The sequence below is a fragment of the Aedes aegypti genome, chromosome 3 (assembly GCF_002204515.2).
Source record: "Aedes aegypti strain LVP_AGWG chromosome 3, AaegL5.0 Primary Assembly, whole genome shotgun sequence".
Taxonomy (NCBI): domain Eukaryota; kingdom Metazoa; phylum Arthropoda; class Insecta; order Diptera; family Culicidae; genus Aedes; species Aedes aegypti.
The window spans coordinates 103199240-103214793 of NC_035109.1; the positions used below are offsets into that span (position 1 = coordinate 103199240).

Genomic DNA, 15554 nt, shown 5'->3' on the forward strand with positions numbered 1-15554 from the left:
TGTATTGAAATAACATTGAAATAATCATAATTGATGGAGTCCTTAACGTATCTTTAGAACTTCAAAATACCATCTAGTCCGGTCTGTCTGAACACCGACCAATTGATAGCTGAGATGCTTAGCAGTAAGTGAAAGCTGATTTAAAATATTTACCTTGTAACTCGGGAGTTTATTTGAGGTTCCCAATCTTAATTAAAATTAAAAGTGACTCCTTATTTGTTTACTAGGTCTGTGAATTGAATTTGCTCGTTCTTCATAATGAGTTCAGGTACAGAAAAGTGGGATCGTCGTTGCCAATCAATAAACTTTGCTTTAGTTTTGGTTGTGTTAATAGGCTGTTAATTTTCTTGAGACCCTGAAAAAACCTTTGTAGATCGTAGTTGATTAATCTAGATATTTTCATAGTAGGGGAACTGTGGGTAAAATGAACAGGGGGATAAAATAAATAGGTTTTTGTTTTACGGTTTACGGTTTGATTTATGCTATAAATCTATGCAAAAGTTAGCACCATCCTTAATCCTCAGACTAAGAAACTATTTCGACAACTCTAGCGCGATCTAGAACTGTCAAAAGCTGGAAAAGTAAACAAAAACAAAGAACGCTCTCCGTTTTCTCACATGATATAAATTTTCACTCGTGGATTTTATCTATTAAACTGCGTAGCACATCATATCTTTAAGGTATTTATGATAAGTAGATGGAAATTGAAAGTATTTTTATCTTCTTAATTCTTAGATTCTTTGAGGGTAAAATGAACCACTCGAGATGGGGGTAATATGAACACTAGACTGATGCAAATTTTGAAGTTTTTGCTCCCCTATGCTTAAACGATGTCAATTATGATGAAAATGATCATCCCAAAATTTGAAGTGATTCGGAAGAAATTTGGTTGTGCACACGCTATTTGAAGTTTATATGGAAATTACTATGGAAAAGGCAAACCTTTTGTGTTCAGTCCCCTAACTGCTCGTCAAAATAATTTATGGAAAAGTGAACACACTCATCTCATGTAAAAATTTCCCAGCTACAACTTTGCCGAAGACCACATTTCGATGGGACGTAAGGATAATTTGTTATTATTGATAACAAAGTCTTAATCATGCTGAGATGATTAATCAATTACTTTCAGAGCAACACTGCTGTTTTTCTGTAGAACAAAGTAGCCTGGATTACTTTGATCTATTCTTCCCGCCAGGAGCACCATTGTTGCCTGCCGAACAGTTGGAGAAGCATGTTACATGCAAACCAACTTTATGATGATGAATAACAATTTATCCTGAGGTCCAATCAAAAAGTTCGGCAAAGTTGTAGCTGGGAGGATTTCACATTAGAAGAATTTGTTCACATTTCCATAAAATATTATGACGAAGAGATAGAGGGCTTAACACAAAAGATTGGCGTATTCCATAGTAATCTCCATATAAACTTCAAATGGCGTGTGCACAGTCAAATTTCTGCCGAATCACTTCAAACTTTGGGAGGATGCTATTTACCATAATTAAAATTGTTTAAGCATAGGGGAGCAAACATTTCAAAATTTGCATCACTCTAATGAACACCATGGCAGGGCGAATACTACCGGATTTTATTTCAGATGCCGAGAGTTTTCCGGACAAAATACAAGGACAGGCATCGACAGCCATCCAAATGGTCGCAGCGACGCGTTCCATCGATTCCGGAATGTGTGTGAGATATGCTTTGATCATGTACCAGATGCCGAGAATCATGCCACAACCCGTTCAATTGAAATGGTGTTCATTTTACCCCCAGCATGTGTTCATTTGACAGAAATACATTTGTACATAATCGACGGACATGTATACTGAGCAGAGTTTTAATGCAGATGGAAGGCCACTTATGAAAAAAGGGGTCCAATAATAGATACTTGTGGAACCTCTGAATCAATTGCACGTAAAGAAGAGAATTCACCATTAAAAAATATGCAGGATCAGCATGCTACTGGATAATTCGGATGGGCTACGCGGAACAACGGGTGCAGAAACTATGGTATTTTTAAATATTGGAATGAACTTATAATGTGGGTTACAACTAAAGGGATTTATTCAATTTTAATGGTAAGAATTTGTTGGGCTATTGTGGTCTAACATGGTATTCTGGGGGCTTAATGGGTTCCGTTGTTCGGTACGTGGTGCTGGACGACGTTGGCGAGCGCTCGCAGATGGTTCGGTCGTTTGGTCTTCTGGAAGATGGTGGTTTTCTGGCTTGGGCACGCACAAATAGCGGATTGTTCTGACAGGGTACAACGTCGGCTTGCCCCTGTAAGGCTACTAAAGTAGCTTGGGACGGCGCACAGTGGCGGGCCTTCATACAAAAGTTCGGACACTTCAAACCGCTTGATAGTGGTAATCTATTAACTATCTTGGATCATACCGTTGAAAATAACTGTCAAATTGAAAATTTGATTGAATTTTGTCCAAATTAAGTTCTTTCATCCAATCGAATAAAATTACATTATAATTATCACAAAAAAAAATGTTGCAATGCAGAAACAGTTGTATAAACCTAAACTAGAGATAAATACCGTAAAACGGGGTAACTTTGATAGTTTTTTCGAAGAAAACTTCAATATTTATGCATGCTGTTTCAAAGAATTACAATTTATATTTTTAAAACAAGTACTGACATCCTAGCTGTCGATTGCACTTGATAGATTGCCAAAAGATTTATGCTGAATGGATTTATAATTTTTCATATAAGTCGGTTTTCTGTTTTGGGGTAACTTTGATAATGGAGTATAAATCGAACAAGATTGAATGAATTACCGAACATTTATAGGGCGTTGCATACTTCTAGGCATTTAACGCTATATGGAAAATTCTGACTTAGATTATAAAAATGGTCCCAGTTTGTAAAAATGGTATTCGCTAAGAGATTTGAGATCGAATTCATGTTCTACTATAATCAGGCTGCCATGGGTAAATGACGAACTCATTATGACTTTATCAAATAGTGGTCGTAGAACAGATTGTTTGTAAGCGTTGGAAAAATGCTAAAATATGGTAAATTGTTAATATTTGCATAAACATCCTCAAATGCACTTGATTCCAACGAAAATAGCTTTGACATGAAGTGTCACACTAATACTCTTTACTTTTGCATTTGTTTTGCTTAACTGATTGACAGAAACTTTGTTATTTCGTTTAATATGTTGGGGGTCTCGCACTATCAAAGTTACCCGCATTATCAAAGTTACCCCGTTTTACGGTATTTAAGTTCCTTGTAGCAATTTCAGTAAAGTTTTAATTGGGTTATGACACATTCTACCTAGCATTATACAGATTGGACCGATTAAATAGATAAATTATAATGCCCTCCAGGGGCAGAGAGGGGCAAGAAATACTATTGCACGTCAGAGAGTGTGGATGATTTGCTGCTTCATAGTGAGTGACATATTTTAGCTTTAAAAATTTATCAAAATTTTGAAGAAAGATTGCAAAAAACATTGTTTGCTACATATTACAACTTAATGTGTTAAAATTTATGTGATTATATTTAAATCTAAGGTTCAAGTCTACGCCTTCCGCAACGACTCCATATTCTCCTTCACAACCCTATATCTCCTTCGGCTCACTTAGATACCCAATTCGACTCTCCTAAGCGTGCCTACGAACAACAGTGAAGGAACTTATTTTTAGGGTCGCACTGTTGCCTTGTTTGTACAGGCAAACCTTGGGCGCGGTGATCGATAATCCTGGTCAGTCACACAGATGGATCGGCAAAAGGCTTGGAATCCACCATTCCACCGTGTCCCGCGTTGTGAGGATGTTTCAGGAGACGAAGACTATTGAGCGGCGCGCTGGAAGCGGTCAAAAACCAAAAACGGAATACCCAGAGAAGTTGCGGAAGATGAGGCAGTACTTTGAGAATAACCCTAACCTTTCCACCCGAGACGTGGCCAAAAATGTCAATTCGTCGAAGTGGTTCGTCCAGCAGACCATGAAGCGGGCTGGGCTACGTGTTTTAAAGGTCAGGAAAGTGCCAACCCGCACTGATAAGCAAAACACGGTGACCAGATTGTGTGCGCGGAAGCTGTACCGTGATTGGCTGGTCAATAGTGAGGGACAAAATTTAGATTCTCGTTGCAGTCCACTTTTTGGATTGCATTTAGGTCCCATAACAACTGTGCAAAATTTCAGCTCGACCGGAAACTACACGGAAAAATCCGTTGCCGGAATCATGAACAAAAAGTCATGAAATTAATGGCTAATAATCAAGAATTTGTGTGCTCAGGGCGTTACATAAATCCAACTGTCACTTTTTTCATTGAGGTTAACGCGTCTTTTGCGATTTGTAGTGTTTTTTTTAAGTGAAATTATAAATAAGTTTTGTTTACGGAAGAAGTTAATTTGAATACCATGCTCGTCGAAACTTTGCCATCATATCGATGACAATCCCGTTGGTTATAACCTTTGCCTACTGGCATCCTTTACCTACTGGTATAAAGTGCTGGCAGCTCTCAGTTTGGCTAACCAATCCCCAAACAAATAACCTTCGTCAAACTAGCAACTGTTGGTGGTGTAAATTAAATTTTCACAGTTTGATTGTCTTTATATAAAAATGGGTTCCCTTAATCTACATTGTTCGTTTAGATCTACCATTACGTTATAGGTTATAACGGTAAGAGAACTTTTGACAACTGCGTAAAACTTACACATGCTCTACATCGATTTTAAATGTGTGGTGAGATGAAGGATTTGGGAAAGTTACTTTGTAAAATAAATATACAAACAGTTTTCAGTTAAGTTAAATTTGTGCAATGAATAGTTTTATTGTGCTCGCAGATATCACACTACGCAGACGCAGTTGAGAGTATGATTATGATAGATCTCATTCTACTTCCTACAGTACAATACTAGTTTTCAACAGATTAGACAAATTGTAGGTTGTTCTGATGTTCAGACTTATCTTATTCCCTCTTCTTATGATAAACTCGGCACGTATCCTTCACAACGGTTGAAAACCTTACTTCGTATTTTCTTATGCAAACTTCAATAAACTACCGTAAATGGACTAGACAATTTTCGTTCATAATTGTTGTATGCTTATTAGACTGATGCAAATTTTGAAGTTTTTGCTCCCCTATGCTTAAACGGTGTCAATTATGATGAAAATCATTCTCCCAAAATTTGAAGTGATTTGGAAGAAATTTGGTTGTGCACACGCCATTCGAAGTTTCTATGGAAATTACTATGGAAAAGACAAACCTTTTGTGTTCAGTCCTCTAACTGCTCGAAATAATAATTTATGGAAATGTGAACAAACTCTACTTATGTGAATTTTTACCAGCTACAACTTTGCCGAAGACCACAATTTGCTGGGACGTAAGGATAATTTGTTATTAGTGGTAACAAAGTCTAAAGAATGCTGAAATGATCATTCAATTACTTTCAGAGCAACACTGCTTTTTTGCTGTAGAACATAGTAGCCTGGATTACTTTGATCTATACTCCCCCATGAGCACCACTGTTGCCTGCCGAGCAGTTGGTTAAGCATGCAAAATGCAAACCCAGTTTATGATGATGAATAGCAATTTATCCATAAATCCTATCAAAATGTGGTCTTCAGCAAAGTTGTAGCTGGAAGGATTTCACATGAGAGGATTGTGTTCACTTTTCCATAAAATATTATGTCGAAGCGATAGAGGCCTGAACACAAAAAGTTGGCGTATTCCATAGTAATCTCCATATAAACTTCAAATGGCTTGTGCACAGTCAAATTTCTTCCGAATCATTTCAAACTTTGGGAGGATGCTATTTACCATAATATAAATCGTTTAAGCATAGGGGAGCCAACTTTTCAAAATTTGCATCACTCTAATGCTTATATAATCTTAGACGACTATAGCGGGACGGAGTAAACACTGTTTCCAAGAAAGGCACCAACAATCTATTGTTACAATTGTGTGGATTTGATTAAACTGTACAAAATTGCTTCCATGATCGCGTCGCTCTACAGAAATCCGTGCTCGTTGAGAAACTCATCGCTGATTTCCTGCTCATTGATGTTGATCAAGTTGCCGAAGTCTTGCTCGTCAAAGTTGCCCATATCGGGAAGAAAATACGGAATGGTTTCGACAATCACATTGGGTCCTGTTTGTACCGTCTGCTGTCCATTGGTACCGAAGAATGGTACCACGATGTCGTCGTTGGCTGGCTGGGGAATTTCGTTGTCTGAAAAAATCTACGAGAAAAATATCTTTAATTATTGAACTGTTCCTGAGAAGAAGATAAATGTACCTCATCTACACTAAGATTGGTAAAGATATTGGTTCCACTCTCCGCGTTGATGATCGAATCGAAATTGATATTGCAGTTCTCTACCAAAGTGCTGGACCGGATCAACTGATCGTCGTTAACTGTTAAAACGGGTGATTCGCTGATTGTGGAAATCTGATCGATATCAACGCAACCGGAATCGGCGTTGCTGACATTGTCCACGCTGTCGATGGTGACGTTGTGGATCATTTGATCATCCATGATCATCTGTTCGGCACTGGTTTCTGTATGACAAACGGTAGTCGTTGGGCTATCGTTGTTGTTTCCGTCTACGCTGCTGGTAGTAGTTGACTTGCCATTACTGCAATCGATCGTCGAATCACCGTTGGAGGCAGACTTTCTCTGCCGGTTACGACTGCGGATTGAGGATGTTGTTGAGCTACCGCGATTCCGTTGACGAATCCTAATTCGTTTCCTTTCGCTTTTTGACGCATCCATCGAGAGTTCCCAGTAGCCTCCCTTTCCCTTTTCATCTTTGGCGCGTGACACTTTGGTAAAGTAGAAACTCAACGATAGGTTGTGACGAATGGAGTTCTGTGGAGATAGTTAATTTTTTAATGGTTTAATATTCCATAATGAAAAATCTTAAAGGTGATCCTTCAAGATGACCTAAGATATGTTTTCTTGAACATACAAATTCTTTGAAGTTGAATTCAAAACATGGTACAGCCTAACTATATGAGCCCGTATGGATATTACCCTAGTTTGCCAGATTCTGAAAGTTCATTCATTACGCTTGTAGATCGGACAGCCTATATTTCAGGTAGTTGTTGGGTAACCTTAATTAGTTGAACTAAAATTTTGGTAGTCTGAAATCATATCAGCCCGTATAGGTATCAACCTTGTTCCTTATTCTCCGAATGGTCATTGGTTACGCTTGTAGATCTGTATGCCTGTACTCAAAAAAGTTCTTGCATAACTTTGAACAGGAGTTGAATGCAAATTTAGTTTTCAAAATTAATTCAATTACCATATTTTTTATACCCGCACCCTTTCGTCAAAGAGGTTTGGGTGTATATCAAGAAGTCGATATTGTCAAGCTTATCAAACACGACAGGTTGCGTTGGGCTGGTCACGTTGTACGAATGCCGGAAGAATGACAAGTGAAAATAATATCACGGTGCTCCCCTGACCGTTATTATCAGAAAAAAATCTCCATCAAATCTGTGCTCACCAGTTGTTTTCTATAGCTACGCTGCATGCCTGGGCAAAATTTAAAAAAAATCGTAGGGCCCGTTTCGAAGTTACGCCCTTTTGATTGTATAAGTCTACAAATTCAAAGAAAATCTAAGATATTTGAACGGGTTTTTATTGATCGTGGTTATCAGAAGTACTAAACCATCAAAATTTAGTTCGAAGCAGGTGTTTTTTGTCAATTGTAACCTCTGGGCGGAGTTTTGAATGAGAATATTGTCGAAATTTTGAGTTACGCCCTTTTTTAAGTGTAACTATTAAAATCACTAATTTTGAACAGATGAATTAGGCATTTCAATACCGGTAAGCATGTTCAAATGTTTTCAATGACACATTGCAATTACATGCCGTCATTTCACAATTGATCGATTTTCCATAGGCTCAAGCGATCAAGGCATTACGGAGCCAATTTTGTATTGTTATCAATAGTCATAAAATATTGTTATAACCCAACAAGCTGCCTCCGGCTATTCTGGCTAACTTTGTACTGCCCCAGAAATTTAACCTCAATTACTGAGTAATGCAGTATTGGCCAAACTATGGCACTCAAGAACACTGTCAATACTTTAGTCACAGACAAACAGACGTTACACTTCTATTATTTTCATCGCACAGCCGAATCGTGTCCAATTCTAATATATGTTAGTTGGCTGACGGGCTACTCATGGCGCTCACATCGCTTTTGTTCGAGTTTGACGTTTGCTAACTACCGCCACCTAGTTCGTGGTTGGCCAAATGAAGTATTTTTAGCAAGGGTGTATATGCCCACGTGACTATGCTTTATTCAAATAATTTTTCTAGCTGTTACGTCTGTGCTTTTGTGATCCTTTGTGACATACATTACAACATTTAGATATTTCACAAATCTATAATTTTACATGTGGCCGGTCTTTCATCAAAAAACATGTAAGATTCCTGGATAAATGCAATAGTGAACGTATTGTATGAATCAAACAACCCATTCTGCTGAAACATCAAACAATCTACTTGTGGATTCCGTGCATTGAATAACAATGCAAAAAATTTGGATGGCTTCCCAAACCAGCAACAGTTTTTCGTGTGGAGCAACATCGCACAATAATCTTTTTTTCAAATTCAAATTATTGTTAGTATACCATCTCATAGAAACATCTCACGGAAGTACAAGGGGTTGATGGATACCGGGATTATGACGTCAACAACTTGGCAAACTGCCTGATTATTAGCGAAATGTCGCACCGAAAATAAATTATTTCTGAAGATGTAAAATAATCACGTTTTCAGTGCACTTTTGGGAAAACTGAATAGACTATATTTTAATGAAGATAAGACTTTAAAAACAATTCAACGAAAAACAACAAGAGATATTAAGTAAACTTGACGATAAATGCTGTTTTTACATATCATTTACATAACTATTTATATTTTTTGGTATGATCGTAATCAAGATTTCTCAGCTGTGAATGGTTTCGAAATGCTGTAGTGGATAAATATTTTTCATTAATTTTTTAGATAATTGTTGAAGTTTTTTGGAGTTAAATTGTGATAGTTTATCAATAAATAATTCGTAGGGAAAGTGTACCAGTTATGGTCATAGTGATTACTTATTTGACCATTTGTGAAATTTCGAAAATATTCATATTTGAAATTTTTTTGTGTAGTTTGACGTGAAGACACAATTGATATCTTACTATTAAAACACATAAAATAATCAAAAATTTGAAAACTATAAAATAACCAGGTATGGCGAAATATGGAACCACCCAGTAAACACAAACTCGTATACGATAGCGCATAAGAGTACAAAAATGGAGGCGATATTCGTACATGCGTCATAGGGCTGCATGCAAAATGTACGTATATCGCCTCCACTTTTGTACTTTTATGCGCTATCGTATACGAGTTTGTGTTTACTGGGCATTATGTCCATAACTGGTACACTTACCCTATATATCCATTTATGACCCATTCTCACCCCAACGACGGTGACAAAAAAAAAATAAAATTAGGCTCTGTAAGTGCTATGATTTCAAATTCTATTTAACAAAATGATAACGGATGTACTATATTTTGCATTATTTTTTTCCATTTTATATCGCTGCTTTCTACTTCGTTAATTTCACTATATTCCATACAGGGTGGGGAAAAAATCTGAAATTCATTCTACAGTAGCCAAACAAAGCCAATCGCAGTCAGCGAAGCCAATGAAACTCACGCCTATCGCTGCAGTAGGCAAAGAGCCTTGAAAATCTCAAAACACCCGTTGCTAAGGGCAACCCAAAATTACTGTAGAAAAATGTTCTATTTCCCGCATTTAGAGCCTTCAATGACACTAACGATTTAGAAGATTCATGCACCTAACATAGGCTACTTGATGAGGTTCACTTTTTTGAACTACTGTACTGGGAAGAGCCACGTAATTTTCGCGAAATTCAAGCCTACTACTATTACCATTCCCAGCACTGATTCCATACCCTGCCACCCATAATCTAAAACTGAAGTCCTAAAGTATTCTCTGACGTCAACTTACGCTTCGATAAACAACATAAAATGCATGTTAAATAATCTGAATCGTGAATTCATTGCTTCACCGAACTATCCAGAATATTGTTGTATGAAAACTAATTTGGTTACACGATGATAGCACTTGAGCCTATGAAAAATCAGTTAATTGTTTGGGACTTTTGCAGCATGTAAGAGCTATGTGTCATTGAAAACATTTGAACGTGCCTGACGTTATAAAAATGCCTATATAATATATTTAAAACTAGTGTCTTTAATGGTTACACCTCCAAAAGGGCGTAACTCCATATTTTGTTGATCTTCTCATTCAAAACTCCACCTAGAAGTTACAAATAACTAAAAACAGCAAATTAATGGTATATTTCTTCTGATAATCACGATCAATAAAAATCCGTTAAAATATCTCAGATTTCCATTGAATTTATAGACCTATACAATCGAAAGGGCGGAACTTCAAAACGGGCCCTACGATTTTTTTTAAATTTTGCCCAGACATGCGGCATAGCTATAGAAAACGACTGGTGAGTACAGATTTGATGGAGATTTTTTTCTGATAATAACGGTCAGGGGAGCACCGTGAATATTCTATTGAGATCTAAAGATGATTTAAGAGCACTTAATAATTAAGTTCAGGGCGAATGAAAGTGATTGGCTCAGAATCAAACCTAGTGAACAAGAAAAATCTCTTCGACGTAGCAATTTGAGGTGTCTCAAGTATCAATCAAGTACTTACATTCCAGTTCTTGTGCACCTTGTAGTATGCAAACTTTTCCTGTATCCACTTGCAGATCTGTTTCAAGGTCATCCGTCCTTCATCCAGCATGGCCATCGCTATGATTTGCGCATAATTGAAGGGAGGTTTTTCGGTAGCATTCGCCACCGAAGTGTACTGCTCTTTGCGTTTGTCGTACGATTCACGACTCCTGAAAATGAAACACCAGAAGAGAGAGTGACGTTGCGTGTCAGAATGCAATTTAAACCAACCACAAATCGAGAACAACTAAACCCAATAAAACCTACCTTCGCACCTGGGCGATGAATTTATTGAAGCGTGCTGTCGGTAGATCCGTCTGGGGAATATCCGACGGTGTGAGATTGGTAATGTTTTTCAGTTCGGTCAACCACGAGAGGTTAGTCAACTCTGGTTCGGAGTCCTCCTCTTCAGCTTCCATCGGCTCTTCTTCGAGGGATTCACAGTCTTCCTGCAGGCTGGTGTTGGCAATGAGCGATTCGTTACAAACATCGGCACTGCTGCTCGAGCTGCTAGCTTCTTCGTAGTGGTGTTGCTGATTTGTAACGGGCGGCTCGGTGAAACACTGAATAGGACCAGCAGGTGGAGGTGGGGCTTCCGGTGGCACAGTTTCCACATTGATAGAAACTGCGCCGTTCAGATCGATGGTGCCTTCGGCCAGTGCAGTCGTGGCAGGGGTCAGTGGAATGGAATTGTGACCATTTAAGACGTAATTGTAGGCTGAGAATCGGGAAAGAAAAGATGCATTGTTTACATTTTAAACAATTATGGTTAATTATTGGGCTTTACTGGCATTTTGTCTACTGTTTGCGTTACATTGTTGGTTTACTTGTTCGGGTTATTTGTACTAACAATTTCCTTCCGGTATCTTTTTTTGCGACATGATTGAATTGATCCAATGTTTGCAAAACGTTTGCCATAATTTGGGTCTTCGGCAAACATTGCAAATCAAATATTGGTTTTCTGACTAGGATGTACACGACAAAATATCACCATGTCCAAATGGTTTTAGGTTTTAACTTATAAAATTAATCCCTCCACCGGCAGCATAATTTTTTCGTCACAAAAAATACTTGAATCACGGCTATATCTTTGATTTTCTAATTTTTTGCACTGAACTGTCATTTCTATGCACCAAACTGTCACAACTTGATGTTCTACAACTTGATTTATTTTATAACTCGATGGATTTTCCAGACCCTTGAAATTTCCATACATCATGCTCTCCATAAGTCGATAATTCCATAACTCGATGTTCTTATCGATGCCACTTGTTGTGTAAATTTCTAACCATAACTCGATATGTTATAAAAATTTAATTTATTCTTTTTTGGAGCCAATAAAGACTTTCTATTTTCAAAGAAAGTTGGAATGCATAAAAATGAAAATATTGATTGTCATTTAAAAAAACATATTGTAGGACTTGTTCATACTTTTAAAGCGAATTCCTCCTGGTGTATATCAATTCTTTCTATGTCTAATTTTCATCAACAAATTGATTCCAAAATATGTTCCCGAATTTATCTAAAAAATACTTAATCTTTCAAAAGTTCACTGTCAAGTATAATACTGAGATATTTCGCTGATAGTTCTACTAGAAATTCCTTAGTGAATTTCTTTCAATAGTTTTCAGACAAATTTCATTACATATTATTCTACCAAGTTCATCAAAAGTCCTCAATAATTGTTTCCAAAATAAATAAAAAAATTGGGTTAAAAATTCTTCCATGTTTTTTTTATCAACAAATTTTGCTTCAAATCCCTGGATCATTCAAGAAGTGGGAAGACAATTGTTTTTGAATTGTCCTATTTATTTATTTATTTGGTTTTACATCAATTAGCTTGAAAAAAAAACCTCGCCAACAATATTTCTCCAATTCACTCGGTTCATGGCCGCTTCTCTCCATCCTCGACTGTGACCCGCGCTCTCCAGGTCCTGGTGCACCTGGTCAATCCACCTAGCTCGCATGCGCTTCACGCCTTCTTGTTCCGACCGGATTCGAAGTGAACACCATCTTTACAGAGTTGTTGTCCGGCATTCTTGCAACATGCCCTGCCCAGCGTACCCTTCCAGCTTTGGCCACCTTCAGGATACTGGGTTCGTCGTAAAGTTGAGCGAGCTCGTGGTTCATCCTTCGCCGCCACACGCCGTTCTCCTGCAAGCCGCCGAAGATCGTCCTTAGCACTCGGCGTTCGAAAACCCCAAGAGCTTGCAATTCCTCCTCCAGCATAGTCCACGTCTCATGTTCATAGAGAACTACCGGTCTGATGAGCGTTTTGTACATCGTGCATTTGGTGCGGTGATGAATCTTTCTTGATCGCAGTTTCTTCTGGAGGCCATAGTAGGCACGACTTCCACTGATGATGCTCCTTCGTACTTTCCGACTAACATTGTTGTCAGCCGTCAACAAGGATCCGAGGTAGACGCACTCGTCCACCACCTCGAAGATATCCCCATCTATCGTAACACTGCACAGTGGTCCAGGAATCAGTTTTACGCGGAAAGATGCATTTTGAGCTTTAGAATGAAACATTAGACAAAAACGGTCTTCTACAAAGTTGTTTGTATTAGTTAAGCCCTTTGTTTGGTTTTATTGAAAATTAGGGTGGACCACATTTTCATAGAAATTGTGTAACTAACTTTCTTATTTGTAGAAATTATATTATACATGCTTCAGCAAAGTTATAGACCATTCAATTTCAAGCAACTTTGCCAAAAAAAGTTTTTTTGTATCTTTTAAATTGACCGATTTAGAGCTTTTTTCCTGCAGTGACATAGGGTGGTCCGAACAAAACTGGTTTTCTGGCTCTAGAGTTTTCAATTCAAATTTCTCATCAAAGTAGTCTATGAAACACTTTTAGAGCTTTAAAATATGCGTAATTTGGTGAGTGAAGAAACTCGCTATCTCCTTTCGTTTAGGAGTTATTGTTGTTTTTCTCTCAAAAACATGCCTACTTTGATTGTGAATATCTCTGATTGGGGCAAACATAAAAAATATCTTTTGACGGCATTCAAAAGACAAAATAAAATTGTATATTATATCAAAAAATTACAGATGTGTTATTTTTGTAACTCTAATAAAATGCCTTGAAAAACAAAGGTTTTTAAGCAGAAAAACTTTAATAACTTTTGAACTAAAATAGATATCATCAATATTTTTGCATGAAAATTTGCGTTTTGTTAAGTTCTTAAAGTCGTTCATAGACTGCTTTGACGAGAAATCTGAAATAAGAAAGATAGGGCTCTAAAACTATTTTGAAGATTTTCATGTTATATATTTCTTTATTATTTTACATTTTGAGCATGAAAATGAAATTTTAGATAAAAATGATCTTCTGCAAAATTGTTTCTAAAAATGTAAGCTTTCATACTGTGTCATTTGAAACTAGGGTGGTCCACAATATCACACATATCCTATATTCCTCTTTTTTTTGCAAAAATACTGGTATATGCTCTTAGGCAAAGCGGTAGAACTTGAAATTTTGATCAACTTTGCCGAAAAAAGTTTTTCTGTAGCTCAAAATTTGACCAATCTAGAGCATTTTTTCCTAATCATCGCAGGGTGGTCCAACAAAAATAAGTTTTTTAACTCTAGTTTTTTTAATATTATTTTCTCGTCAGAGTCGTCTATGGGCGGCTTTTAGAACTTAACAAAACGCAAATTTTCATGCAAAAATATTGATGATATCTATTTTAGTTCAAAAGTTATTGAAGTTTTTGTGATAAAATATGTTTGACTTTCAAGACGTTTTATTAGAGTTACAAAAATAACACATCTGTAATTTTTTGATATAATATACAATTTTACTTTGTCTTTTGAATGCCGTTAAAAGATTTTTTTTTATGTTTGCCCCAATCAGAGATATTTACAATCAAAATTGGCATGTTTTTGGAAGAAAAACAACAATAACTCCTAAACGGAAGGAGATAGCGAGTTTCTTCACTCACCAAATTACGCATATTTTAAAGCTCTAAAAGTGTTTCATAGACTACTTTGATGAGAAATTTGAATTGAAAACTCTAGAGCCAGAAAACCAGTTTTGTTCGGACCACCCTATGTCACCGTAGGAAAAAAGCTCTAAATCGGTCAATTTAAGAGATACAAAAAAACTTTTTTGGCAAAGTTGCTTAAAATTGAATGGTCTACAACTTTGCTGAAGCATGTATAATATAATTTCTACAAATAAGAAAGTTAGTTACACAATTTCTATGAAAATATGGTCCACCCTAATTTTCAATAAAACCAAACAAGGGCTTAACTAATACAAACAACTTTGTAGAAGACCGTTTTTGTCTAATGTTTCATTCTAAAGCTCAGAATGCATCTTTCCGTGTAAAACTGATTCCTGGACCATAGTGCACTGCTTCCTAGGCGGGCCCTAACGCGCGCAGTTCCGCCAACAAGCATGTACTTTGTTTTTGACACATTCACCACTCTTGTTGCTTCGCGTTTAAGATGGGTGAACAAATCTGCCACCGTTTCAAATTTTCTCCCAATAATATCCATGTCGTCCGCGAAGCAAACAAATTGTCCGGATCTCGTGAAAATCGTGCCTCGACTGTTAAGTCCGGCTCGCTTTCCACATGACACCTTGAAGCGCAATATTGAACAACAGGCACGAAAGTCCGTCGCCTTGTCGTAGTCCCCGCCGAGACTCGAACGAACTGGAGTGTTCGCCCGAGATCTTTACGCAGTTTTGCACACCGTCCATCGTTGCTCTAATCAATCTTGTGAGCTTCCCGGGAAAGCTGATCTCGTCTATGATCTTCCATAGCTCTACACGGTCAATACTGTCGTAGGCCGCCTTGA

The 15554-nt window shown here is 37.4% G+C and overlaps 1 protein-coding gene across 2 annotated transcripts in view; it reads right to left on the reverse strand.

Moving 5' to 3' along the window:
- Window positions 1-5821: 5821 nt before the first annotated feature.
- LOC5579277 (forkhead box protein I1) overlaps window positions 5822-15554 on the reverse strand; it is a 93876-nt gene continuing 84143 nt past the window's right edge. Inside the window, exons 2-5 of one of the 2 annotated variants that reach the window (XM_021851512.1) lie at window positions 11013-11463; window positions 10726-10915; window positions 6258-6830; window positions 5822-6201 (exon numbers count right to left, since the gene is read on the reverse strand). In XM_021851512.1, coding sequence (XP_021707204.1) covers window positions 5971-6201; window positions 6258-6830; window positions 10726-10915; window positions 11013-11463 — 1445 coding nt within the window. In that variant the 3' untranslated portion in view covers window positions 5822-5970. Of the gene's footprint in view, window positions 6202-6257; window positions 6831-10725; window positions 10916-11012; window positions 11464-15554 lie in introns of those variants that run through there. The other variant, XR_002501681.1, reaches the window with a different exon arrangement.